The sequence below is a fragment of the Heterocephalus glaber genome, unplaced genomic scaffold (assembly GCF_053883595.1).
Source record: "Heterocephalus glaber isolate CG9 unplaced genomic scaffold, H.glaber_assembly_v1.0 deba00001447, whole genome shotgun sequence".
NCBI lineage: Eukaryota > Metazoa > Chordata > Mammalia > Rodentia > Bathyergidae > Heterocephalus > Heterocephalus glaber.
In genome coordinates, this window is record NW_028258299.1 from 12,238,721 (window position 1) to 12,264,802 (window position 26,082).

Consider the following 26,082-nt stretch of genomic DNA (forward strand, 5'->3'; position numbering starts at 1 on the left):
AAAACCCTCTGGGGTTGGTAGTGCAGTGAGGGTGATTCTGGAGTCCCTCTGAGCAGCTCTGCGAAGCCACTGGACGCGCACCTTGTGAGCAGCTCCGTGGTAGTGGAGGGAGGTGAGGCATGAAAAGGGACCTTGCTTTAGAATGAACAAGGCTGCTCCTAGCTGACACCCCCGCACGTCTCATGTCTTCCAGACTCAGTCCCTATATTTCTAAAATGAGTGTAATAATCTCTGCGCTACCTGGTTGGAGACGAGACCAGTGACTGGAAGTGACGTTATAAACTGTAAAGGGTATACGCTGTTTGTAAACTGAAGCATTTCTACACTCTACAGTGCATGAGCTAATGTTAGAATCATTGCTGTTTTATCTGCAGAGGAAAAACCAGTTCCATCCAGTTTAAATGGGCTTGCCTCCATTCTCTCATCTGTAAATGGGAATAATGATAGCAACTCCATCTATTTCAGTGAGCTGAGACAAAAAAAAAAAAGATGCGAAAGTACTTTTTAAATGAAGGTACTCTCTCACTTGTACAAGATTGTTAGTTTAAGCAGGTGAGTTTTCTTGACTTCACAAACAATCCTGAGAAAAACAATTATAACTAAATTATCTTCAAAGTCAGCATCTTTGATTTACTGCTTGCAGAAACTTCACGAAATTAAATATTTAAAAGAAACAGGAATAGGATGGGGGCTGTAGCTCAGTGGTAAAGCATTTACCTAGCATGTGAGAGGCCCTGGGCTCAATCCCAGCACCACAAATACATTAAAAAGAAATTTAAAAATAGAAAGGATAGAGATACTAAAGATGATATTGCATTTAGGAAAGGATAAATAAAATTAAATGATTTATTTGAAGTTGATACTTCTTCAATGCTTTTTGAATACCTGTATTTCAGTTAGGTATATTGTAGAAATAGTGTTCGTTTGATGCTTTGGTTATTTTTTTTGGCTTTGCAGTGCTGGGGACTGACCAGGGCCTCATACATGTAGGGTACCAAGTGCTCCATCCCTGTGCTACAGTGAAGCTCTTCAATGATCACTTAAAATGTTAAACATTCAGCTAACCTATCGTATACTAGGTATTTTAGGTATATTATTTTATTTTACAATTTTTTAGTCTTCTCCAGAACCGAGGAAAAATGTGAGCCCCATTTAAAGATTGAGGAAATTGAGGTTACTCAGAGAGGTTACTCAGCTTGTCTCAGGTCTAATAGCAGATCCAGGGTTTTCCGACCCCCAAATTCCTGCTCCTTCTGGCTTTTTCTAGGGAGGGTTACTGTGGGCTTCTCCATTTGGTGGTAGGATTAACTCATAATCTTAAAGTAGCAACCCAGCAAGCTTTAGTTAGTAAATACCACAGGTGGAATGTAACCATTCTGAAGAACCTGGATAAACAGGTGCTTCTTAGCCAAAATGTCATTTGTCTTCTTAAATTAACTGCAAGAGCTTAAAAAATTTGGGCACTGACTTTTTCAGTATACAATTTTATGCAGAGATTCAACTAATTTTTCCTTGAATATTTCCAGGGTCAACTCACACCTTTAAAAAAATAAAAATGATTAATTATTAGATGTTAGGAGTTAGAAAAAAAATACTAAGTAAGAAGAGTTCTTAGAAATAAAGGCCATTTAAATCTCTTGGGAGGTATCAGTTATTTGAGAATGATGTTCTGTTGTTGCTACACATAATAAGTTAATCTTAAAAGGCATTTATCCCCGCTGATGTAAAAGTTTTTACTTGGACTAGCTCAGTGAACTGGATGTCATTTTCATGTATGAATTTTGGTAAGCTGTGTTTACCAGGAATTTTAATTACTTCATTACTTTGAAATGACACCATCCTAAACTATTGAGTCTGTTTCATTGCGTTTTACTTGTTGGTAAGAGTGTTCAACTTTAAGGTTTTAAGTCAAGCAGGAGAAGAAAAGAAGAATGAAAAAAGAAAAAGAAAAAAGAAAATTAATGCCAAGAGGCCTTCAAATTTATGTATCTTGTCAGGCTGTTTATTTCTGATTATCTAAGTGTGATACTGACACATACTTTCTGACTTATTCAACCCAGCTGTAAGAGTATTTGTAGTAGTCTGTTCCTTGAAGATATATTCAAATAAAATATTTGTTAGCACAGATCTATATGTAACAATTAACACTATCTTATTTATGAAAAAATAGCCCTCGGAGCTTGTAAATGGAAATATAGAACTCTTCCTTAAACATGCATTACCACCACCACCCCCCAATCTACTTTGAGAATAATAGATTTTTATCTTTCTTAAGAAGTAGTTGGTTTTAACTGGAGAAATTTAAAGGAAAATAGGTTTCTAGTATCTAATCTAAATATTGGCTAATCTTCCCCAGCAACTTTGAGAGAACTCAACAATCGTGGGTGAGTTATGATACTATTTTAAAAGTCATCTCATAGAGGGCCGGGGATTTAGCTCAGTGGTTTCACCGCCTGCTGCGTAAGCACAAGGACCCGAGTTCGATCCCTGGCACACACACACACAAAAAGTCATCTCATAGGTAAGGAAAAGCTGATAGGAAGCAGAGGGACATGTCTAAAATTCATTAGCTACTGTTTCTTTGGGTTTGGATTTCACATTCTTTCTTGAGGTATCAAAGTCAAGCTTCCCCTGCAAACAAGAGTTAACAATCTTTTTTTTTCTTTTTTCTTTTTGGTACCGGAGTTCAAACTCGGGTCCTTGCAAGAGTTAACAGTCTTTGAGAGACAAATTATGGTCACTTGTAAAAAGTAAAATAAGACATGGCGATGATATAGGGCATATGATATAGGACCTCCAAATAATGTAAGGGAAATATTATAACTCCCAACTTCCTAGATGTCCGAAACACCAAGTTTGTGTTATCTAAAATGAAAGAATGAATTCTAGGAACAACAGAGGTTAGGAGTAGGAAAAATTTGAGAGAAAGATAGCTTCTGTCTAAGAATGACATAAGGGGTTCTGGAAAGTGGGTGGCCTGCCAACCCCGCTTCTCAAGGGTGTTTTATTGAGCAAAGCCACCAGGTGAGGTGAGTTCAAGGTGGGACAAAACTGTAGTCAACTAATAAGATGAAAAGTATAGTCGCTTAGGTAACCATTCAATGGTCAGCCAATAAGATCACAACATTAGTCACTTAGGTAATATTGATTAAATGGGGATCAAATGGAACGAACAAGGACTTCCTGGAAGGAATGGGCTGGGGAGGTTTTGGTCCTCACTCAAGGTGTTTGATGCCTATTTAGAACATTAATCAGTACTATTCATCCCTAGGGGAAGTATGTGAGTGTAGTAGTTCCTCTTTTTGCATCCCGGCCTGTAATAAATGGGCCTCAATTGTCTTCTGTATTGACTCCCTTTCTAAATGCCTATAACATATCCAACTAACTTAGCTGTCTACAATAGTGATAGATGAGCAACATGCAGGGCTCTGTGAGAGACATTGTTGCTCAGGACTTTTGGAGCCCAAGGAGAGAAAAGATCAAAAAGGTTGCAGTTACCTTGGCTGGAATTCCAAAGACTTGGTTAGAAACTTCAAGGATGATTATAATTACAAAGAGGGTTGCATGGCCAAGGAAAAGTCACTGGAACCCTGGATTCCTTTTAGCATCATTAGTTACAAGATCAGTCTTGCATTGTTTCTGCTATGTTAATATGGAAAGTGATCTAAGAAATCTGGTTCCTTGTACCTGCTCCAGCTAAAAGGAGGGTGCTATGTGTGATTGGCAGCTGGACGCTTATGCTCCAAAACTGCCTGGAGATGAAGTGACCCTTGCTTCCAGGAGACAGCAGTGTTGCCTTTGTTTGCTGGTCCTGCTTCTTGTTAACCAGTCCCAGATGACTAGTTTTTGCTAACTAGAACACCAAATCAGACCGAGATAAGCATTAGGAGAGTGTTATAAACAAAGTGTTGAGGCCGAAGTTAATTCTGTGCAGGGGTCAAGAAAGGGCAGACAGGAGGTGACCTTTCAGAGGATGCTGGAGCAGGAATAGCATTTTGCTAGCTAGGGGAGGGGCGGGAAGGGTGTGCACTAGGCACAGGGTAGGAGAGCAGCAGTGTAGGGTGTGAGAAGACTGTTCAGGAAAGGGTAAGCAGTTAACCGAGGGCTGGATATATAAGGTTACTGAACCCGGAACAAGTCACTGTAAGAAAATATGCGATCCATACCATGCTTCAACAAACTACATTTTTCTGAAAGACATTTGGAAGAAGTGTCCAGTTACTGTCCACTGTATGCCCAGCTCCATGCTAGGGACAATGGAAGGCCCTTGTCCTAGAAGTGCTCATTCCCTATCTGGAAGGAAAAAAAAACCCCTCACAATTAAAAACAATATGACAGTTTCCAAAGAAGAGCATTCAGTGGCTTGAACCTCCAGGCCCAAAACAACCAGCCAGGGTGCACATACCCCTGGAGGTCAGCTGGGATAGCAGAGGGCTTGGAGGGTGGGCTTGGGATTCCTGCATCCAGCATTGGAAATAAAGGTCACAGCTAAGTCTAACAGAGCACTTTCTATGTGCCAGGTGCAGTGCTAGAAGCTCACATGGGTCAGCTAATTAAATCTCTGCAGTACCGTATTCGGGAGCAACAGCTAACATCTCTCAGCTGACTCAGGGAAACAGAGGCACGGCTGCATTCAAACCCCGGGGACCTGGCTCTCGGGTCCCACAGTCCTGTTCGCCTCAGTTCTTCTGAATCTAGTACACCACCCGTGAGGAGCACTTAGATCTTAAAATAACTAACGGGTATCCCTTAAAACTTGCATTTTTAGAATAGTCCAACTCAAATCAAATAAAGATTCGTAAGCTCCAAATTTGTAAATGAGGAGAAAAAGCACGGTCGTACAGCTCTAAACTTCTGCCTGACCCAAGGCAGGCCAGAAAATGTTTCTTGTATTTAAATACATAATTTTTCCTTTCGGGACAATTTGGTCTTTCTGAACGCTAGGGGCTCCCGGATTCTCTGGTTCGAGAATAACTTTTCCTTTTAGGAGTTTTTTTTTTTTTTTTTTTTTTGGAAGGGGGTGGGGGAAATGTGACCTTAATTATCCTACGTTTTAGGCAGCTTAAGAAAGGGGCTGTACTTTCGGAATCTCATTCGAGCCAAGGAAGGAGGCCCTCTCTCTCTCTCCTTCGCTCTTTTTAAAGGAGCTCGTGAAATAAAAGTGCAGAAAACAAACCGAACGATCGCAGCGGCAGCAGGAGGAGGAGGCGGAGGTGGAGGCGTAGCTGGAGTCCGGCCGGCGCTGCGGGGCTGCGGAGCTCTGCGCTGCTCCCATTCATTAAGCGACCAGAGGCGGAGGAAGGTGGCCGGGAGCGCGCGTCGCCCACTCGCTCTCGCGCACAGACGCCTGCCAGCCCCCCGCGTCCCGGGCAGCAGCGCGCTGCAAAAGTTTCTGCTGGGGTCCGGCGCTCTTCCCCTTGGACTTTCGAAGGATCTGGGGTTGCGAGAGGAGAGAAGGCGCCCACAGGGAGCAAAGTCAGCGCCGGCTGCAGCTGTACGCGGGCGGCCGAGTGTGAGGCTGCTGTCTCGGCGGGAGGCACGGGCCGCAGCCAGCGCCATGCAAAACTACAAGTACGACAAGGCGATCGTGCCCGAGAGTAAGAACGGCGGCGGCCCGGCGCTCAGTAGCAGCCCGCGGAAGAGCTGCAGCAAGCGCGTGCTGCTCATCTGCCTCGACCTCTTCTGCCTGTTCATGGGTGAGCCGCCCCTGCCCGGCCCCGCAGCCCCTGCCCGGCCCCGCTCGCGCCCGGGGCCCGGCGCTCCGCCCCTGGGGAGCCGGGCAGGGCGCGCGGAAGCGCCGGGGTAGATCTTCAGCGGAGGCGAAGGGGCTGAGCCGCGATCGCAGCCGACGCGTAGCTCGTAGCCTGCACCCGAGTCCCGGGCGCTCTGGGGGCCTCGCCTGGCTGTGTGTAAACAGCAGCCCTTCCGCCGCCGCAGCCCTTCTCTCTCGCGCCCCGCGCGCCCCTGCAGTGCTCAGTCCCGGTCCCGGCTCGGTGCTCGGTGCCGGTCCGCAACCCCCCGAGTGCCTACTGTGCGCCAGGTGGTGGGCGGTTTCGCGGAATGTTTTAATTAGCTCTCTGCCCGAGTCGGTGCCAGAGGGGTTAGGTGACCCATTTCACCAAATACCCCGAGGAGAACCAAGCCAAGGTCTTGCTCAGAGACCCTGATTGGATTGCGCTCCTGGAAAGTTGAGGCGCCGCGTGTGATGTTTTCCAAAGTAGCTGGAAGCTCCAGCTAGCAGGGTGGTGGGAGTGAAGGAGGGGGAGGGGAGGAGAATTTATGGACTCAGTGGGGGCTGGGAGAGGCGACTGCCGCATCCTCGAGAGTTCCAAGGTTGAAGTCAGCGTAGGGTTTTTTGTTTGGGTTTTTTGGTGTTGTTACTGTTGTTTTTAAGCGAATCATGGTGTAATGGAAAGCGCCCGGGACTTGTCAGGGAACGCTGCCACTCTGCCACTCGCTGAGTGTACCACCGACCGGTCTCCAGGCCTCAGTTTCCTCCGCAGTTGGTTGGGTGGGTTGAAGTAGATGCTCTCCAAGGCTCCTCCCTGCATTAAGAACTCGGATTGGGTCCAGGAGCTGTTCTGCCAACTCTGCTAACTGAAGAAACATCAGTGTTCCCAGTTCAGTTCCCTTAAAATAGAAGTCCTGCGCGGAGACGTGAGTCCCTTTGAAATAGGCTTGTCCGCGCGGATTGGGCCAACCTGGGACGCCTGGGGCCGTGGTGAGCTTCCTTGGTGTTCAGGATTCTTTGTGTAGTCCTGATCTTAGTGTCCAGTACCCTCTTGCCCTTGGCCTGACTGAACCATGGGAAGGTGAAAGCCGAAGGAAGATGGGATTCATAGAGTCTTAACAGCAGAGTGGCCCCCTCTGATAAGGAGAGACCGCTGGAGAACAGTTGTGTTGTGCGGGAGGAAGAGAGGTCGCCGCAATTCAGGTGGCATGTCCCATTCCCAGCTCTCTTAAAATCAGTTCAATTTTAGGATGCTATGTGAAGGAATTGTCACTGGAGGGCCCACCTTCCTGGTGGCAGCTGGCTTATTGTCATGCAGAGTGGGACAGATTAGTACTTCAGGTCTCGTGACCGAGCTGTAGAACTTTTAAAAGACCCTCCCAGGGCCTGGGGGCACTACAGGGAAACTCTGAAGGCACGGACACTGCGGTAAACTTGCCTGCCACTTCCCAGTGTTGAGTGCTGTGTTTTGTTGTGGGTAGGCAAGTTTTTCTAGGCTGGCTGTGAGAGGTACCCTCTGGCCTCTTGCTTGTGTGATAAAGAATTGTACAATTTCATTGTTCTCCTCCTTCTTTGCACTCCTGATTTCAGAAGGCAGACCTAAGAGATGATGCATTCTTATTAAAGGAAAGAAACGTGAAGGAATTTGCAAAATGATGACGTTCCTGACAGCTGTGGTAGTTTAGCTAGAAAGGGGTGTGTGTGCTTTCACTCTGTAAGTAAGGTGCGCCGACTATACCTACGTCCTCTTCCCCAGCCGCAGCTGTTACTGTAAACCTTTCTGCTTACTATGCTTATTCAGTTGGTGTTATGTTCCAGCAAACGGCTGTAGTTCCAAAAGCAACCTGATGTCAGGACCATGCATTTTATTATGAGAGGCATCTGCTGGCCTTTTTAAAGGTCTGTGTGTCTTGCCATTAAAACCATGACAACACTAACATTTTGAGTCATTTGTTGATCGGTGCCTTCCCTAAGCACAGATCAGGTTCCAGTGGCGCCAATTAAGTCCCCCTCTAACATCTTTAATGGGAAAAACTGTCAGATAAACATTGTGAGATACTCCTGCAAGAGAACTCTGTATGTGGCTTCCAAAAGAAAAATTAATACACAGCATATGACTTTAATATTCCACACACTGCACACCTAAAAAAATTGTTTCTACTTAGTTCACTCTCTGCCTAAACTGTCAGTGTGATTTAATTTTTGTAGTTTATTGATCATATGGCCTGGATTATAAGGTACTAATATATTAAGAAGAGAGACTGTTTTCTGTTTATTCTCCCACAGGAATATATACCAAGCCTCAGCTCCTAATATCTGGAAAAAATAAAAGTTAATGTGCTCTGTAAGTGTTATGTAAGTGGAAATATGCAAGTAGTTTAACTTGCTTCACATACCTTTTTGGAATGTTTTATTCTGGATGAAAAAACAAAAGGCAGAAAGAACTTAGTGTCAGAGAACCGCAATGGGAGCTATCTTTGAATAGCTGTCTTTGCCAACTGGTTCTTTCTAAATATGATTATGAGTCTTCTCGTGGTAGTTCTTAGGAAGTTCATTGTATTTTTGTTTCCATTAAGTAACCTTTATCACCTGTTTTTTGCACATTGATTCTGGTGTCTGGGGTTCTATGAGAGCAGAGAGAAGATTCCCAGGCAGAAATAGAGTTCCACCTACTTGTCTCTCTAAGTGCTATTAGCCTCTTTTTAAAAATATAAGTTAATTATATACTTGTCCCTGGAAGACATGTCCATCTTTGAGACCAGAAAACCAAGTCTCAAGGAAGAGAAGGACAGATTCTCGCACTGAAGTCAGTTTGAATTCCTTCTGACTACTCAGGTTAGCAAGGGCAGCCCTCATGTGGAAAATGCTGAAGCTCAGTTTGTAGCAAGTCCTTCTGTTCCACATTTCCCAGTTACACATGGGCTCCAAAACTGGCCCCAAAGAGGGCCAACTGTTCTGCCAGTGATACAGAATTCAGGTGATCAGCACCATTTTAATTAATTTGGTTGTTTCAGAATGTTTTCGGATATTTTGCAATTAATTGGTTGAGGTAAAATTTTAGACCTGGTTCCATATATAGGATACATGGAATCATCATGTATTACTCTATTTAAATTTATTGTACTGTTTAAATATTACACTGTTTAATAGTGAGAAGAGGAAGGCTTGGTGTAAGAAGGAATGGGAGTCTTGGAGGAAGAAGCTTCAGATTCCAGGCTGTCTCATGGCCCCAGTCTGGTTCTGTGGTTGTGGACAGGAAGGTTTTCTCTGGGTTTTAATTTTTTCCATCAGCAAAATGACTGGTTGATTGGGCTTATGTCTGATGTTAGACATGCTGGGACCAATGTCCAGCAGAGCAGAAGGACACATTTGCTGAATGTCTTCCTTACCTGTACATTCTGCTGAGCTTGTCACTGTCCAGTGTCTTGTATTGCCATTATGTTGCTATGTGATTTGGGAAAAATTCACTTGACCATTCTTGCTTTGATTTCTTTATCACTGCAGCGAAGGACAGAGACTAGACCATTGCTCAGACTCCTTCTAACTATCCCCTTTAAATCTATCCTAGTAGATACTCATTGCTCCTCGAAGACTATAACTTCAATCAAATTGTGCTATGTTTGGCCAAAGAATCAGTGTTGGAAGATTAGCCTAAATGGGTGTTGATTCTGGAGAGAAAGTAAGCATTGCTTTTATGAGAGTTAATCCACTATGCTAAAGAACTGGCTAGATTTTTTTTTTCTTTGCCCATTGTGCCCCTTTACCTGCTCCTTGAAATTTATAGCAATCACAGGCTAACAAATAAGCACAACATGTGGCTTTCCCCATCTTTTTGCTCAGTACATTCACTACCTGTTTCCGATTACGAATAGGCTTTTTTTTTTTATTAAATTCTTTTATTGGTACATTGTAGGTATACAACACAATTACATTTCTCATTGGGAATTGTACCTTTACATAATGCATCTTGGTTCTTATTTTTTCCCCATTCCTAGCCCTCCCTTCACCCCCTCCACCCTTCCCTATTTACAAAGACTTTATTTCCATTTTTTCCATTGATCATCATTTTTCCTTTCCCTTCTTTCCTTTCCCGTGCCCCTCCCACTACCCCTACCCCTTTGGACCTTTTCTTCCTATTTTGCCTTATCAATTAACGAATAGGCTTTGATAAATTAATCTATCATTGAGTCACAGAATATAGAAACAAATTTTCACCAACCAGCTGTTGCACTGTCTAGCAAAACATTCTACATGGATTGAAAAAAAAAAAACCAAGAAGGGAACTCAATTCAGTAGATCTACGTTGTAGATCAATTTAGTAGATCTGTTGAGTTTTCTAGGACGGTGGAAAACCTCTGTTGCCTTCTTGTCCAAAACTACTAGTTATTTTTTCTCTCCTAGCTGCTTTCTTCCATAACATTTTCTTATTTTAAGAGATATACCATGAGGATAGCTGCCTTTGTGGGAGACTTTGGTGGCCTTTTCCATTTTTAGCCCTTTTGATTGCCTGTCAATTTTAGATTCTTCCTTTACCCCTTCCTGTGCAGTTGTTTGGGCTGGCAGACCCAGTTGGTCACAGCATGCCGCTAATGAGACCTCAGTGAAGGCTTCTTCACCATGTGGGCAGTGGTATTTAGGGAGAATCCTACTTTATGCATCAGCTCATCTTAGTACAAATTATTTAAGGAGTAATGAGTAATTGGGGGTGGGTATTATATAGCTCATAAACTCACCTAATAAGAGAACCAGCTGGGATAAAATATAGGTGCTGAGCCTGTCCCAGGCCCCGGATTCTGTATTTTATAAAATCCTTGGCTAATTCTTATCAGGCCGATTTTAAAGTCAGTATATAACCACGATTGTCTTAAGGGCAACTGAATTAGGTTGTGGGCTTTTTGTTCCTACCCTGAATGTGCTAGCACTTTCTGCACTGATAGGTTGTTTCTTTGTGGGCGGTAGATCTGTCTTTTTCAGGTAAGACAATCACACTTGTTAGAATTCTTTCTGAAAAGAAACTCTACCTCTGGGTACAGGGCTGAAGGTGCCCAGTGACTTTTAGTTCAAGGTCTTGGTGTTCTTGCTAACTGCTGAAAGGCTAGAATCTTTATTTTCTGGCTTTAAGCTGAGTCGTATATAGTTCATGTAACCAGTCAATTGACTACACTCAGGATAAAAGAGACATTTTTTCAGATATTGAAGTTCGGATGTGAGGGAAAGGTGAAAGAGGAAAAAATTTGATGATTCTTAAATACAGCCTTTAAAAGATCAAAGTTAGCTTGGCAAAGTATTGTAAAAACAACACAGCCTTCGGGCCGGGGATTTAGCTCAGTGGTTCCGCCACCTGCCTGGCAAGCACAAGGTCCCGAGTTGGATCCCTGGTACCAAAAACAAACAAACAACACACCCTTTGAATTTACCTTGCTCTGGATTTGAATTCTGACATAAAGGTAATACCCACAGGTGTGATTAGGCAAAAATAATTTGAGTTCTCCAGGAAGAGTTCTTTCTTAAATCCTTGTTTATTTTTGGCAGCACAGTTTCCTAAAATATATTAAGGGGAAAACTTATGAGGAGAACCCTATGAAAAAAACCAGGCAGAGTGGACACAAATGTTTTCCATTAGCTGAAGGAAACAGGCCCAGGTTTTCTGACCCTGTCTGAGGAGGTCAGGGTGCGGGAACCTTGGTCACCTTTGGTGGCTGCATTCCTCCCCTTTGAAAGGAAGGTGGCCAGATATTCTTGAGAGGAAGACAGAGCTCTTAGGAAGAGGCCAGGGGTGGACCTGTCTAAAGAGAACAGAGAACAGCACCAATTGGAAAGGATCTAAAAGCTTTGTTATCCTGGCCCTCTGTGTATTTGTTAAGGCAGAACGATACTGTGTTATTTATATGTGAAATAGATAGCAGATGCCTTTTATGAAGGAAGAAGGTACAGCTCAGAGAAGTCAAGTAACTTGGACAAGGGTACCCAGCCAGGAAGTAGGCACCACATTTTCCATAGCTTTGTCAGTTTATTCTGCTACTTGCTTTCCTACCCAATGAATACAATGGAGGCTGGTCCTTTCTAGTTCATTCCATTTCACTTACTTAGTTTTATTGAGTCTAAATATTGAGTGCCGTACATTCTACAGGGCCCAACATACCAGACACAGCTAGAAGTCTTAACTCAGGGGCTGTGTTGGCAGTGGAGTAGACAGAGTTATATAAAAAAATTGTCAAATAATTTAAAGCATGATGAATAATTCTCCTTGTGGACATCACAAAGAAAATGCCATTGGAGCAATTTGCATTGTGCAGATTCATGGAATCTTTAGAATTTCATTATCAACAATACCAACGTTATCTTTTATGTCAGAAGAGCAGGCCTCTTTGAGGGAGTGGCGAAGGTGGGAGTACTCTGACGGACTGGCCTTGTGCTCACAATCACCAGCTGTGAAAGCTTAGTCATGTCACCTGATCCCTCCAGGCTCAGTGTTCTCATTTATAAAATGGGGTACTGTGAACTTGGTGATGCTGTGAGGGTGAGCTTGGTACCATGCCTGGCACCAAGGTGCTTCCTGCTGCCATTGTCCTGCGTCCTGGCATCCTGGCCTGTGCCCTGGTGCACACGTGGAGACTGAGGTCTGGACTGGCTAGAAATTGTCAACGCAGAATGAAAGAACAGGACCTGGAGCCAAATGAGATCTCGCCTGAAGGCCGTTTTGCTGTTTCGATGTCAACTTGTTGGTTTGAAATTAGATATATCTCTTCAGAGAGCCGCCTTCTGTTCTTTCTCTTGCTTTTGTCTATGAAGAGAGAAGCAAGACAAACAGGTTTTGCTTCAGTCCAAATCAGTGAGATATCAGTTAAGGGAGGCCAGAGATGCATGGGGCAGATTTGAAGGACTGGGCGGTTTTTGATCTATTCTTTTTCTTCAGACTACTTCCTACCTGTTCCAGAAAATGCTTATTACTAAGATCATTGCTGATTGGTTGGCGCTTCCGCGGGCACCACCTTCTTAGGGTGCATCCCTGGAGGGAAGAAAGAGCACCCGTGTTGTCAAAGTTTTCGCTTTGCAAGAGTGTCCCAACAACTCTAGAAATGACTCTCCTTGGCTGAGAATGAAGCCGACTCTCTGATGAAATAATTTTCCCCAAGCCATGCATTAGTTGGCAGTGCTTACAATCAAAGAAGGCAAGGCCAGCTCGTGTGCATTCCTGTGAAACAGTTCTTCCTTCAGGTCCAGATGAAGTTAAAAATTAGGATCTGCGCTCTGGGGATTTAGCTCAGTGGCACCACGCCTGCCTCATATGCGCAAGGTCCTGGGTTCGATCCCCAGTACCACAAAAAAAAAAAAAAATTAGGATCTGCATTAAAACAAACCCCTCAGTTTAAAACCAAACCAGACTACACATATCAGATTCAATTGGAAACTTTTGAAAGGAACTTGTTGATTTCTGTGTGCTTTGAAAGTATATATTGCAATCAGGGTATTGGTGGTAAGTATGTTTCTGAGGTTTGTCACAAATTAACAAAATTACATGTCTAGAGAGTTTTGCAGAGAAATGCAAATCAGGGGAAGTGCCTTGTCATAATAAGCAGTATACTTTGTTCCTGTTTATGTACCTCTAAAGCACGTAATACACATGATTACATTGACACGAAGGAAGCCCTTCTCCTTGATGTTTTTCTTTATATCTGGCCCCCAAATTAGTTTGTTGTATCAATCGGTATAATTTCTAGAGTCTATTTAATTAAATTTGTGTTTGTACCTGTCTTTCAAGTGTAAGCCTTAGTCTTCTGCAGATGTTCTGGGGCACCTACTATGTGCTAGACCCCCAAGTTTGCCTGTAAGGAATTCTGTGTCTCTCTCCCCTCTCTCTCCAGGGTCTCCCTATGTAGTTCAGGCTGGCCTTGAACTCACTAGTAGCCCAAGCTGATGTCCAACTTGTGGCGATTCTCCTGCGTCAGTCTCCCAAGTGCTGGGATTACCGGGGTGAACCACCACCCTGTCTCCCATCTCAGGGTAGTGAAAGGGGAGCAGACTTTTGCTAGTGAGCCTTCAAGGAGGGTCCATAGCTGCACAGAGAGGAGTGATGGTGGGAGGACAGGATCTTGCAAGATAAATAATAGCTCTGAAGCCAGGAGAGGGACAAGGTATGGCAGGGGAGGGAGCCACCTGAGCTGAGAGAAGGAAACAGGGACATGTGTGGGGAAGGTGAGTGGCTGAGACTGGAGTGAAAATATGGAGCATTTGTGTTGTGTCTGGGAGAAGAGAGGGTGTAAGAGATGAGTTGGAGACGTAGGTTGGCTCTGGGCTGTGAAAGGGGGCTGACAATGCTAGGAAATTGAGCTCTGTTCTGGAGGATAGACAGAGCAAATGGAATTTTATCTTTCATTTGTCTTCTTTATTATGAGAAATTTCGTATGGAGAGAAACCACAGTATATGCATAAGAGTGGAATTGCTGGGCCTATGGTAACTCCACGTTTACTGTTTTGAGGAATTGCTACACTTTTTATTGTGGCGACTTCAGTATCCTAAAACTATGGGTAAGTTTTGTTAAAATTTATAAGGAAAAATTACAAGAATTCTACAGATTTTGGAATTAACACATTTTAAAGAAGTTTTGAAGGGGGCATTGATCTAATCTGATGTAGGTTTGGAGGAGATCACTGGATTTGAGGGCAGGGAAGGTGGAGAAAGGCAGGTGAGGAGGAATCTAGGGCCCTGGGGCCAGAGAGGACAGGATGTGTGGGAAAGACACCAAAGGTACTTCCTGGTCCTGGTGGGGGCCTGGGAATAGTGAGGTCACCCCTCTACAAACACTGTAATGGGGTGTTTATAGAGGATTTAGGAAACCCGGGAGATAAGATTTGCACATGCTTCTTTATGGGTCTCCCCTTATTGTAATGATGAGGCTATTCATTATCTCCGTTTTGCTCTGGAATTTTTAAATTTTCCAAATGCCCTGTAAAATAAGTGGGCTAGAATCCCTCTTGGTCTAGAGAGAGGGTTTGGGGGAAAGTTGTAATGGTATTTATTATTGAGATATAAGTCAGATGTCTAACAATCCATTTATTTAAAGTATACAGTTCACTGCTTTTTAGTGTATCCTCAGAATTGGGTAACTATTGCCACAATCAATTTTAGAATATTTTTATCACTACACTCATTAGCAATCATTCCCCTTCCCCTCTACTGCCTCCCATCCCATGGCAGCCACTAATCGCCTTTCCCTGTAGATTTGTCTGTCCTGGGCATTTCATACACAGGTAATCATGATCTGTGCTCTTCGGTGATTGCTTCTCCGACTTGCCATAATGGATTTAAGGTTCATCCATATTGTATCATGTATAAGTACTTCATTTCTTTTTATTGCCAAGTAATATTCCATTTGGATGTTTATAATCATACATTTATCACTTAATGGGCATTTGGTTATTTCCAATATTGGGGTATTATAAGTAGTTCTGCTGTGAACATTCATGTATATATGTTTGCAGTTCTCTTGGTCCTATGTATTTAGAGGTGGAGTTGCTGGGTGAGAAGATAATTCTATGCTTAACTTTTTGAGGAACTGTCAAACTTCCATAGTGGCTGTACCATTTTAGAAATATCTTCAGATTAATTAAAATATGTAAGAAACAAATACTAAAATTTTACCAAAGATCTTAGGAATTAATATATTCATGAAACCACTACTACGGTGTCACTTTGTCCTTAAAGACATTTTCCACAAAGAAACAACATTTTTAATGAATTTAGTAGTGTCCCTGGGCTTAAGATAAGGGTGCAAGAAACAATAAGTTGTCTGAGCTGGGTGGTCAGCTGGCCCTTCTCACCCACCAAGTTTCACGTCTACAGAGCCACGGGCGACAGGCAGACTCTTGTCTCAGCAAAAAGAACAAACGGTACCTCAAAGCACCTTGGACACTAGCAAGTGCAAATATTAAATCTTTTATATTCCTAAGGTCTGCCATAGGAGAATTTAAGCGCCAATAGAAGAAATCTGTCTATTCAGTTCTTGCCACATGATTATCATCTCAGAAGTTCAGATTTGTTGAGTATCTTTTAAACTCTTGTGCTGGATGCCAGGAGTATAAAAACATAGCACAAAGCTTTAGGAACTGAAGCATCAAGCTAGAAGTATGTGAAATATTAAACCACAAATGTTCCAAGACCGTGAGGAAAGGTGTTCACCTTTATTGTCAGACGCTTTATGTGATATCTCACTCAACTTTTCCACTAGCAGAGTAAGGAAAATTGTAGTAATTTGCTTTTGCTGTTCAGAGAAGGTAAATGACTAGCCCAAGTTCTCACAGCTGACATGAATGGGGGCTGGGACTCAGACCCAGGCCAGGCTAAATAATGACAGCTGCTTTCATTCACTGAATGCTAGCCATGTACCTCTCACCAGGTTGAGCACTGTACGAGCATTCTCTTGTCCAGTCCTCCAAAGAGCCCATGACTTGTGAATGGACTACTGATAATCTCCATTTTACAGAGCTGAGGTTCAGAGAGGTCACACAGGCTGCCGCAGTTAAGTTGGAGAACGGGGCTCAGGCGCCTGGCTTCTGCTTGTGCTGTCTGTTTCTGAAGCCCGGGCTTTCCCTCGAACCTCCCATCAGCAGTATGGGAAAAGTTCCTCCAAGTGTGTTAGATTTGGGACTCCTAACCTGGGTCCTCCAGGCCCTTGAAGCTCAATCTGCCAGGGCAGTCTTGGGACACCCTATACGATTTTCAGTACTTCAGAAATATCTCATGTCCACCATATTTTACTAATGATGAAAGACTAAAGTTAGTTTGGAAGACTAACTCAAAGCATTGGGCTCTACCCGGACTGGTCAAAGTGACAGCATTCTGTGTTTTCCAGTGGAATGGTACTTGGCCATTCTCTCTGGGCTTGCTCCTTACTTCTGGCTGACCGGAAGATGCAATTGATACTTTCTATGCTTTAATCAACAGGAGAGGAGAAATGATTTAAAGTAGAGTTTACCTTGCAAGTAGAGGTGCTTTCCAGGTGTCCCAGAGAGGCAAGAAGGGACAGCGGGGGCTCTTCCCCTAGGATGGAGCTGAAGCTCTGTGAATTGATAGCACAGGAAGCCCACTGGGTCCGGGAGTCCCTGGGGAAGGCTTCCTAAGGGGAGGAGGCCCTTGAAGGAGGACTTTTGTTACTTCCACCAGGCAGCAGAGCGATGGGTCACTCTCAGCGACCCTTTCTGTACGCTAGTGTGTGGTTTGGGGTAAACCCTGGGTCACATTGGGAAGCTTTGCCCTTCTCTGGTTAGTGGCTGTGGATGCAGCTCATTTATTAAAATGCACTAAATAGAACTTGCACCGGTAGGCTCTTCCCCACAAACGACCCGCATTGTTGTAGAGTTTGCAACCACTGGCAGGAAGTGGCAGAAATGCTTCTTAGCCACATAGCAGATTTCATTAGATACTTGCCCAGAGTAGCTCTCTGGGTCATTTGGCCGCCATAGGTTTCTAGGGAGCAGCGGCCTCGTACATCAGTTCTCCTCTCTGCATTTGCTGTCACTTTGGCACCGATGGCTGTTTTGATGAAACCCATGGCCCCTTTTGAAACAGGGGCACATACTGTGCTCTGAAGGAGGAACTTGCAGAGAACTGGGATGGTTAGCATATTTCCAAAGGTGTCTTTTGTTTAGCAGGCTTCTCATTGAAGTCTGTTTAGAGCACGTGCCACTGGCACGGCAGGAGGCAGGGTGGTTCCCCTCACCTTTTGTGGGATCGCTTTGAGAGGTCTGTGCTCCAGGCATTGTAGCAACACAGGGCTCCCTGGAACTGGCTGGGAAATTAAAATATACTTCCTGAGTCAAAGCATTCAAAGTACAGGGCTTTTAATCTCAGGGGAAAGTAAGCTGTTGTGATTTTTAGGTTTAATTTTCCTGAGGCCACTGATGGAGTTGAGGAACCTTCAATTATGATCTTGCCTAAAACTGGATGTTTGCAGCTGTGCCTGACCCAGCTGTGCAATCTAAGAAGTTATTACTATTAATAATCTCTCTCCCTGAACAGCTCTACCACATGATAATGTGCGCATCTGAGAATTTGAATTTGAATATTCTTTCTTGCTTCAATTGATTTTTCTCACTGTAGCTCTCCTCAGTCCCAAAAGCAAACAAAACACTGAAACCACCGCAACCAGCTGGAAATCAACTGGAAAAAGGCTTGGAAGTGAACAGTTTTGAACACTGAACACACTGTAGTCAGGCACACTCAGGAGTCTTCAACTCTTACAACCCTGGGCCCTTAGGAGGCTGCAGCAGGAGGATAGAAGCAAGTTCAAGGCTAGGCTGGGCTACAGAGTGAGTTCAAGGTCAGCCTGGATGAATATGTAACTAGATCCTGCCTCAGAAAACCAACCCCACTCGCAACCGTGAAGAGGTTATATTCCTCAAACTGGTGTTACAGATGACAGCAGTGGCTGCAGTCGCTGTTCAAAGAGGGCGATGGCCTCAGGATGGAAAATGGTGGCTCTCTTGAATAGGAACCAACCAACCTCTGTGTACTTTCCTCCAAGAGTTATGATTGGGTTTGAATTTTTCACTGAAACCAGCAAGCCGGAATGTTCTAAAATGAAGTTATCAGGCCTCGCAAAGTATTTAAGCTTGATGAAGTTTAAAGCCTTTTTGTCCATTTCAGTATTTCCTGTCTCTTCATAAATTCTCAGAGGATAGGGGTTAGCCCTTTGGGTTGAAAGGGAAGGGCAGACTTCACTGAATATTAATTATATGGCAGGGAGAGAGCTAAGGCATTTCATGCATTATTAACTTACTTGAATTTCACAACAACCTGTGAAAGAGAAGGTTGGAGTTCATTTCACTTGTCTCTGGAGCTGGTCAGCAATGCCAATCTCAACTCTCACTGGTGGGTGGTGACACATGGCATTAATAATTCAACGAGTTAATTTCTTGCAGAGACCCTTTACTAAGGTTCCAGGGAAAGTGCTTTTCTAGAAAATGCTTTGAGCTGCCTACGAATCCTGCGTCCACTTTATTGCACATGGGTCAGCTGGAGCCTTACAAGCAAAGGTCGGGAGCACATGTTGCCTGCTCATCCAGAAACAGGATTTTTCTTTCTGCACAGAAATAGCAACTTCAGATTGTACTGCTAATTTTCATCAGTCTTCTCCCAAGGAGTTAAAAAGCCAGGGGAATGAAACAGTTCCGAGTGAGGGAGCTGGCACTTTGGAAAAGCCCTGTGTGTTTCCCAGGCCATTGTGGGGCTCCTATTCAGCTGGGGTTTCAATGGTGGTGTGATTAGCGTGAGGCCGAGTGCATAAAGTAGGCCTTTTTCCTCTCTCTTAAAAGAAGTTTTGTGGCATTTCTTTTTCTGACAGAGTTGGCATGAAGCTTTGACAAACACAGACCCATGGAAAAGTTAAATAGGACTTAGAGCGGGCCGCTTTGTACAGACCCTTTCCACTTAGAATGCAGAGCCGCGAAGCTGCTGGTGAAGGGGACTGTAGGGATCCTAGCTAGGCTCTTCCTGGATGAATAGGAAATGCTCCCCAGGACACTGGGAAAGGGGATCCCCAGCCGCCGACCTTTCTCTGTTGTCCGAAAGCCCCAGAGAACATCCCTGAGAGTCTGCTGTCTATCTTATCTCTCCTTCAGTGTGATTGAGATAAATTCAAAATGCTGCAGAGATGTAAAGGAGGGAGGTGGATTGTGCCCTCCAGAAGCAAGCAGGAAGATGGTAGGATAGACACACAGATGCTGGCTGGGAAGGAAACACAGCCAGGTGTCTTGAGACAACAGTCAAATGAAATGACAAATACATCCTCTAAGAGGCTGCTTGCTGTGGATTTGGGTGGAGGCCCCAGCTCTGCTGCATTAGCTGGGTGTCTCTGGACAACTTGCTGCACTTCATGGGCGATAAAAGGGGTGGTGATTTCCCTGCCTGCAGCCCAGAGCTGAGGAGGCCAGAGGGTTTGCTCTCATCCATGATAGGAAGATATTTGCAACTGTAAACTGCATTTATACAATGCATGTTTTTATTTATTTATTATTTGTTTATTTTTGTCTTTGGAATTTGCTCTCTGATTCACCCTCCCTTATTTCTTCTCCAGTGTGCCCATGCAGTTCTTCACCCATACCTGTGCATTTCTTTACAGATTAACTAGAGTGATAATCTCTCTTCCCCTATACAGAGTAAATCCCGTCTGCAGTAAATAGGCATTTTGTAAAACTGCAGTTCTGAGCCCGTAAGCCCTTCTCTTCAGAACAGAACTTTTATGACCCCTCGTTCACTACACAGTTCATTTCCGGTTGGATTTGAGACCCTTCAGAATCTGCCGCCAGCCCACCTTTGTATCCTCTACCCTTTTGGCTCCCCCTTCCTTCCATCCTGTTCCACCCCAATTCCACACCCTTGCCTGGTGGCCATTCCCATCTTGTCATTCTTCCCGTGCTTGGTATGTGCTGCTCAATGTGTTTTCTTCCTTCTGTGCTGGGGCCTGAGCCCAGGACCTCATTCCTGGCTGGCAGGTGCTCTACCGCTGAACCACATACATCCCCAGCCCCTGTGTTGCCCCACTTCTGCCAGTTGCTGTAAGTGCCACCTGCCCTCTTTCCCATTTCCCCAGGGCTAAATTAGTTCTGCCATGTGCTCTATACCCCATTGTACTGACTTTTGTCATGGAACCATTTGGGTTTTGTATTACAGTTGGTACAGTTCTTTTTGCTAGTAGTTGCCCAAAAATTTTAATTGAAAAAAATATGTAAATAAGAAGGTGTTTTGGAGAGAATAGATGAAAAGCAAGGACTAAAATAAAATATTTATTGCTTGTAATCCCACAATTTTGAGTAGCCATTGGTGCAAGATTTCTTCTTTCTATAAATAACTGAATTATTATTAAGCATAATTATAAGGCTAAATAGTGGTTGCTTAGTGTCCACTTCCTGTAAATCAGTATGATGAAATGGAAAAAACCTTCTCTAGCGAGAGTTTGTAACAGCCCATAATAAAGTATTAATGAACCTGAGAAAATTGGGTGTATGCAACTAACTTGAGAGCAGCTAGATATTTTAAATTCAGTTGTGCATTTGTATGGTGTTTTGAACTTGGTAACAAACTGAATCTGTGCTAATCACAATGGCTTCTATTTTTAAAAAGTTTGACCTGCCCTCAAAGTTAGGGCTGGTTTTTCGCATCTTAGTCTTGCCTTGGAAACCAGGAGAAGAAACTACGAGTGGACTCACACGTGCCAGACAGGCACTCTACCACTGAGCTAAAGCCCCAGACCAGGAAAACTCCCAATAGAGGGAAGATAGTCAAGCTGGGGGACATGGCATCTGGGTTTCCACCCTAACTATTGGTAATTTACTGGGCCCCGCGGGTCAGGTAACTTTCCCTGGCTAGGAAATGTGACAGTCACATCTTCCTGCATGAGAATTGTCTTGCCTAGCTGGGTGATCCTTCCGTGATCTGTCCCTTAAAATACTGTGAGGTTCATAGTAGCAGGAGGGAGGCGATTCTGTCCTCAGCCTTTTCTGTTGGAGTACATTGTCACACTCTACATGTTCTCATTTGTAGCGCCTCAGAAGTGTTTGGTTTATTGTTTTACCCTGTTGGAAAGCCCTTTAATAATGATGCTGTGGTATGGTCCTTTATTATGTTTGCCTTTTTAGATATTTATTTGGATCAAACTTGCCCCACACAGTTCTGAGACTAGAACACCAAAGTGTCTGACTCAGAAGAGAATAAGACCAAAAACTGTGAGCATCAACTGTGTTCCCAAGGGCCATGTGTTTTATTTAATCTTCACGATACCCTCGTGGAATGGGTACATCACTCCAGATCTACAAGAGGTAACATTGAGGCATAAGATCTTAAGTGTTAGAAATTAATCTCAGACCTGTGTTTCTTGAATGGAAACTAAGGTGTCACGAACCTTTAACCACCTCCGCCCCATTCAAGGGCACAACCCCTCCAAACCATCTTTTTCTAGCTAATATAAAAACTCTGCTTAATGCTTCCAGCGAGAGTGAGTTTATTCCTTGCAGGCAGATCTAGTTGTTCAAAAGGCATGGATGTAAAATCAGCCTTTCTATAATTTTATCCCAGCATCATTTGTTTGGCTATAGTGTTAGTGAATAATTATTAGTGATAATATTATTAATCAATTTATAATTAAAAGTACCTGAGCCAGGCATGGTGGCACACCTGTCTGTAATCCTAGCACTCTGAGGCTGAGACTGGAGAATCGAAAGTTCAAACCCAGCCTGGGCAACTTAGTGACTTAACAAGACCTTGTCTCAAAATTAAGAGCAAAATAAAGGTCTGGGGATGTAAGTCAATGTGAAGACCCAGGGTTCAGTCCCAAGTACTGTAGGAAAATGAAGTACCAGAACAAGTGAGTAAGTGGTAGTGAGCCATTTCGACGTCCATGAACTGAGTACCTTTGATGTTCTGACAACTGTGCTGGGGGTTGAGACCAACAAGGAGTGGAATGTGGTCCTTGCCCTGAGTCTCCTGGAGTAAGATGTAGGGCAGTTGTAGAAATACAAGGTGTACCCTGTACGGAAGTAGCAGAGTTGAGGGCGGGATTAACCCTATGCCAGGTGGGGCGATGGAGGAAAGCTTCAAAGGCAGTAGCATCAACATCACCTGAACAGGTAAATTAGGAGCTTGCCCTTGTCACGAAGGGGGCCTCACCGATGAAAAGGCTTGAGTGGAGTGGTCCCTCTGCCCCTGATTGTCCTTTAGAATAATCTGAGAATGCAGGAGGCGGAGGGTCCAAGCACCAAGAATTCTTCCCTCTCTACCCTTATTTTATAGGTGGGAAAACCAGGCTCAATGAAACTAATTGTCTTAAAACATGGGTGGGATCCAAAGGAAATGAACCCTTGTATTGTACAGATTCAACTTCAAATCCAGAAAAAACAGTTTAAAGCATCCACTTACACTACAGAGTTGGTTATTCTGTAAGTCAGATGTTGGCCCCATGTGTCAGGAGTCTTCAGAGCTTTTTAAACCTTAACATTCCTTGCCAAGCATAGTAATATATTATTGTAAGAAAACATTGCCCAAATAAGATTATTTGAAGAGGGAGTGATCCTAGCTCTCCATCCCTTTGCATTCCGCTCTCCAGACACATCTACTCCTACGAGTCAGCAGCTCTCGCCAGCCTCCTTTGGGTGCATGGGTGTCCTCATGGACGCCCACCTTCTGCACTGGTCTCATTGCTTCCTGGAAACAACATAGAAATCTGCATTCTGGCTTTTGTTGTTTGGCCATCTCTGTCTATAGGAAGAAAATCCATACTGAAAGTTGGTTCTGTTCTTCCTACCCACGCACTCCTCCAACACAGTGCCTTCACCTCCTGATCGCAAGCTATTCGAGTTCTGGTGCTCCTTAGTGACTTGAACTCTGTTGGTCTAGATTTCCACACCTGAATAAGGGGCAGCTGAATTGCACATCTTTAAGACCTGCCTTGGGGGAAGTCTTGACTGTGTTGAATTGCTGAATGCTGTCAGCGCCACCCAGAAGAACCCATGGGATTCCCCACCATAAATCCCCTCCACATCATCCACTTGGGAAGTTTTAAACTCTAAGAGGCAGTGTACCACAAAGGAGAAAAGTGTCTTAGAGTCAGATGGTTCTGGGTTCAAATCTTCACCCTATGATTTGGTATTTTACAGTCTGAGGCCAGTCAAGTGTTGTGACTTTTTGGAATTTGTTTGTGCATCTGTACTTTCTGCTTTACAGGTGGCTGCAGAATGAAAGGGGCCAAGCAGACAGTAGTCTCTTTGACATGATTGCAGCCTCACCCCTAAGGGTTTGGAAACCATTATGTGGCATAAGTAGTCGGCGAGCTTTGGACACATAAGTACATAAAAGAGTGCTACCCAGACGTAAGCATGTGCAGTGTACAAAGTATGTATTAGACACGGTTTATCGGATCTTGGAAAAGTGACTCTGGAGTCCTTCCAGAAAATTGTGTGGCAGCTGCACGGATGTAGCTACCTTTCCATCTGGACTTGCTGAAGGTGCTTTCCGATCGGGAGGGAACATGTTGGAAATTTGTCTTTAATGCATTCCAGTGTTCTGAGGCAAAACCTGCCAGGGAGACTGAGCAGACCATATTAACTAATATCATTTAAAGTTGATTAAAACTATCATCTTAATTAAATACAAGAGAACAAGAAATGCTTAGTCTGCTGGTAGCAATTAAAGACTAAAGATTCAATCTGAAGTTGTTTTTGCAATTCTTAAAATAATACTCTCTGCCTTCCCTCCCATGAAGAGTTTCTTAGCTATAGACATGCCCTCACATTGAGGCTTGGGAAAGCTGTTAAGGACCACAAACCTGCTGGCAAAGTCTTCTGCTGCCAAGGCACTGGAGTTCTCAAAAGCGAGGGGTTCAAGCTCAGGATATGCTGATTGGGAAAGAGGACCCAAACAAAGGGCCTTTTGAGGCAGGAAACCGGCTTTGGCTTCAGCACAGAGCAATGTGGGATTGGAAAAGCGCCCTGGGACTTGCCAAGGAGAAGAGGGGTTTGTACGATTGATGGAGGAAGTATAAAGTTTCCCTGTACATTTGAGGGGTTATGTGTCGAAACCCTCAAGTTGGTTTCTGAAGCTCTTATCTTTCCTCTGTCAGCCTCATCAGGCTGCCTATAGAATATGGGCTTGACAACGTTGTATGTCTTTGTGCAGAAAAGGGAAATGATCCAGGAAGATAGGTAGACATTACCTTTCTAGGAAGGATGTCTGACTTGAAGACCAGTGGTTTGGTTTGGTTTTGGTTTGTTTTGTTTTTGAAACAAGGTCTTGCTCTGTAGTTCAGGCTGCCCTTGAACTCACTATGTAGCCCGGGCTGGCCTCAAACTCATGGCGATCTTCCTGCCTCAGTCTCCCCAGTGTGGATTACAGGTCTGTAACACCACACTTGGCACCAGTGGTTTTCTTACAAGATCCAAAGCAGCTACAGTAATCAAATGTATCCATCTACCCTCTTCATCCTGCAACAAGTACTGATCACCTGGTGGGTGCTAAATTGCTGTAGCTACTGTAGAGTCAAAAGATAAATTTCCTACCAAGGAGCTCCAAGTCCAGGTGACCGAAAGCTGGGAACTGGAAGTGCAGGAGCTGGCTTATCTGGATCAGCACTTCCCAGGCATCCACACACATGACCCGCCTCCCTCCATTGCTCCTACTGGTTCATCACCCTCATGGCCATCATGCAGTCATCTTCACAGGTGGTCTGAACAGCAGCAAACTGACAGAAGGGTCCAGCAGGAACAGCAAGCTAAGGGCAGTCATCCTGGAGGAAGACTCAAATTATATAACTCAAGGGAGAGAAAACAATTTAAATTCTGAGGGATTCCACTCTTTGTTTTTTCTGCTCTTCATTTTTTATATACCTAAACTTGACTAATTAAGCAAAGTCTTCCATGACCAGAAAAGACCCACTTCTTGTGAATTGCTTGGTAGGGTGAGAGGGAGACAAACCATAGAGAAGATGGAAAAGGGCGTATGTAGCAGAACCACTGACAGCAAACAGGACTTTGGGAGCTTCTGTGTCAACTCATACTGTCACCAAAGAGGAGCAGTAGAGGCTTTGGGCCTTGAAAACTGATGCCTTTGAACAGATGGGGCTCAGAGATGTAAAGCAAGAAGGAACAACTTTTCCTAAATGAGTGATCTCATACATTATTAGCTCTACGCCCCAGTGTGCACCACCCAGTGACCAGCAAATTAAATCACCTGAATTCAGAGGCACCGGGACCTTGATTCTGTAGACCCATGGCCTGACATGAGTCGGATGTCATGAGATGTAGGGATAGCTCTGTCTCCTGTTTGGACAACTGTACCTCATCAGGGAAGCTACAATGGCTAATTGGTTATCGAACAACATTTATTAAAAAAACCTTCTGGTGTGTTTATAGGCTATACATACAACCTTTCTCTCTCTTTTTGAATTAAAGTATTTGTGTGGTAAAGTTTGGAGAAAGTGCTATAGTTCTATGCCTTTTTGGAGAGGCACACATGATAAGTACAGGTTTATAGAGGAGCTTGACATTGAAATCTGAGGCAGGGACCTCATCCTTTTCCTGTATTTCTGGCACTAGCACAAGGCCACATACATAGAAGTTATTCAATGAAGTCTGAAAAACCCAAGTCAGTTTTGATACTACCATATATTTTTTAGCCCTTTTTTATGAAAGACAAATTTGTTTTTCATTCCCAGGATTTAGGAAAGATGGGGGAAATCCCCATAATCTACCACTTAATGTGAATACTGTTCCATGTTGGCATATTTCCTTTTAGTCATTTTTATTTTATTTCCTTTAAAATATGTATGTATGCTTTTTAAAAAGTTGCTAATAGCCTCCATTAT

At 43.8% G+C, this 26,082-nt stretch overlaps 1 protein-coding gene across 2 annotated transcripts in view; it reads left to right on the top strand.

Annotated features, from left to right (window-relative positions):
* The first annotated feature begins 5,069 nt into the window (after positions 1-5,069).
* The window catches only part of Plpp3 (phospholipid phosphatase 3), a 76,474-nt gene continuing 55,461 nt past the window's right edge, over positions 5,070-26,082 (top strand). The window contains exon 1 of one of the 2 annotated variants that reach the window (XM_004869633.4): positions 5,070-5,696. In XM_004869633.4, the coding sequence (XP_004869690.2) occupies positions 5,558-5,696 (139 nt within the window). In that variant the 5' untranslated portion in view covers positions 5,070-5,557. The remainder of the gene's footprint in view (positions 5,697-26,082) is intronic. The other variant, XM_004869632.4, reaches the window with a different exon arrangement.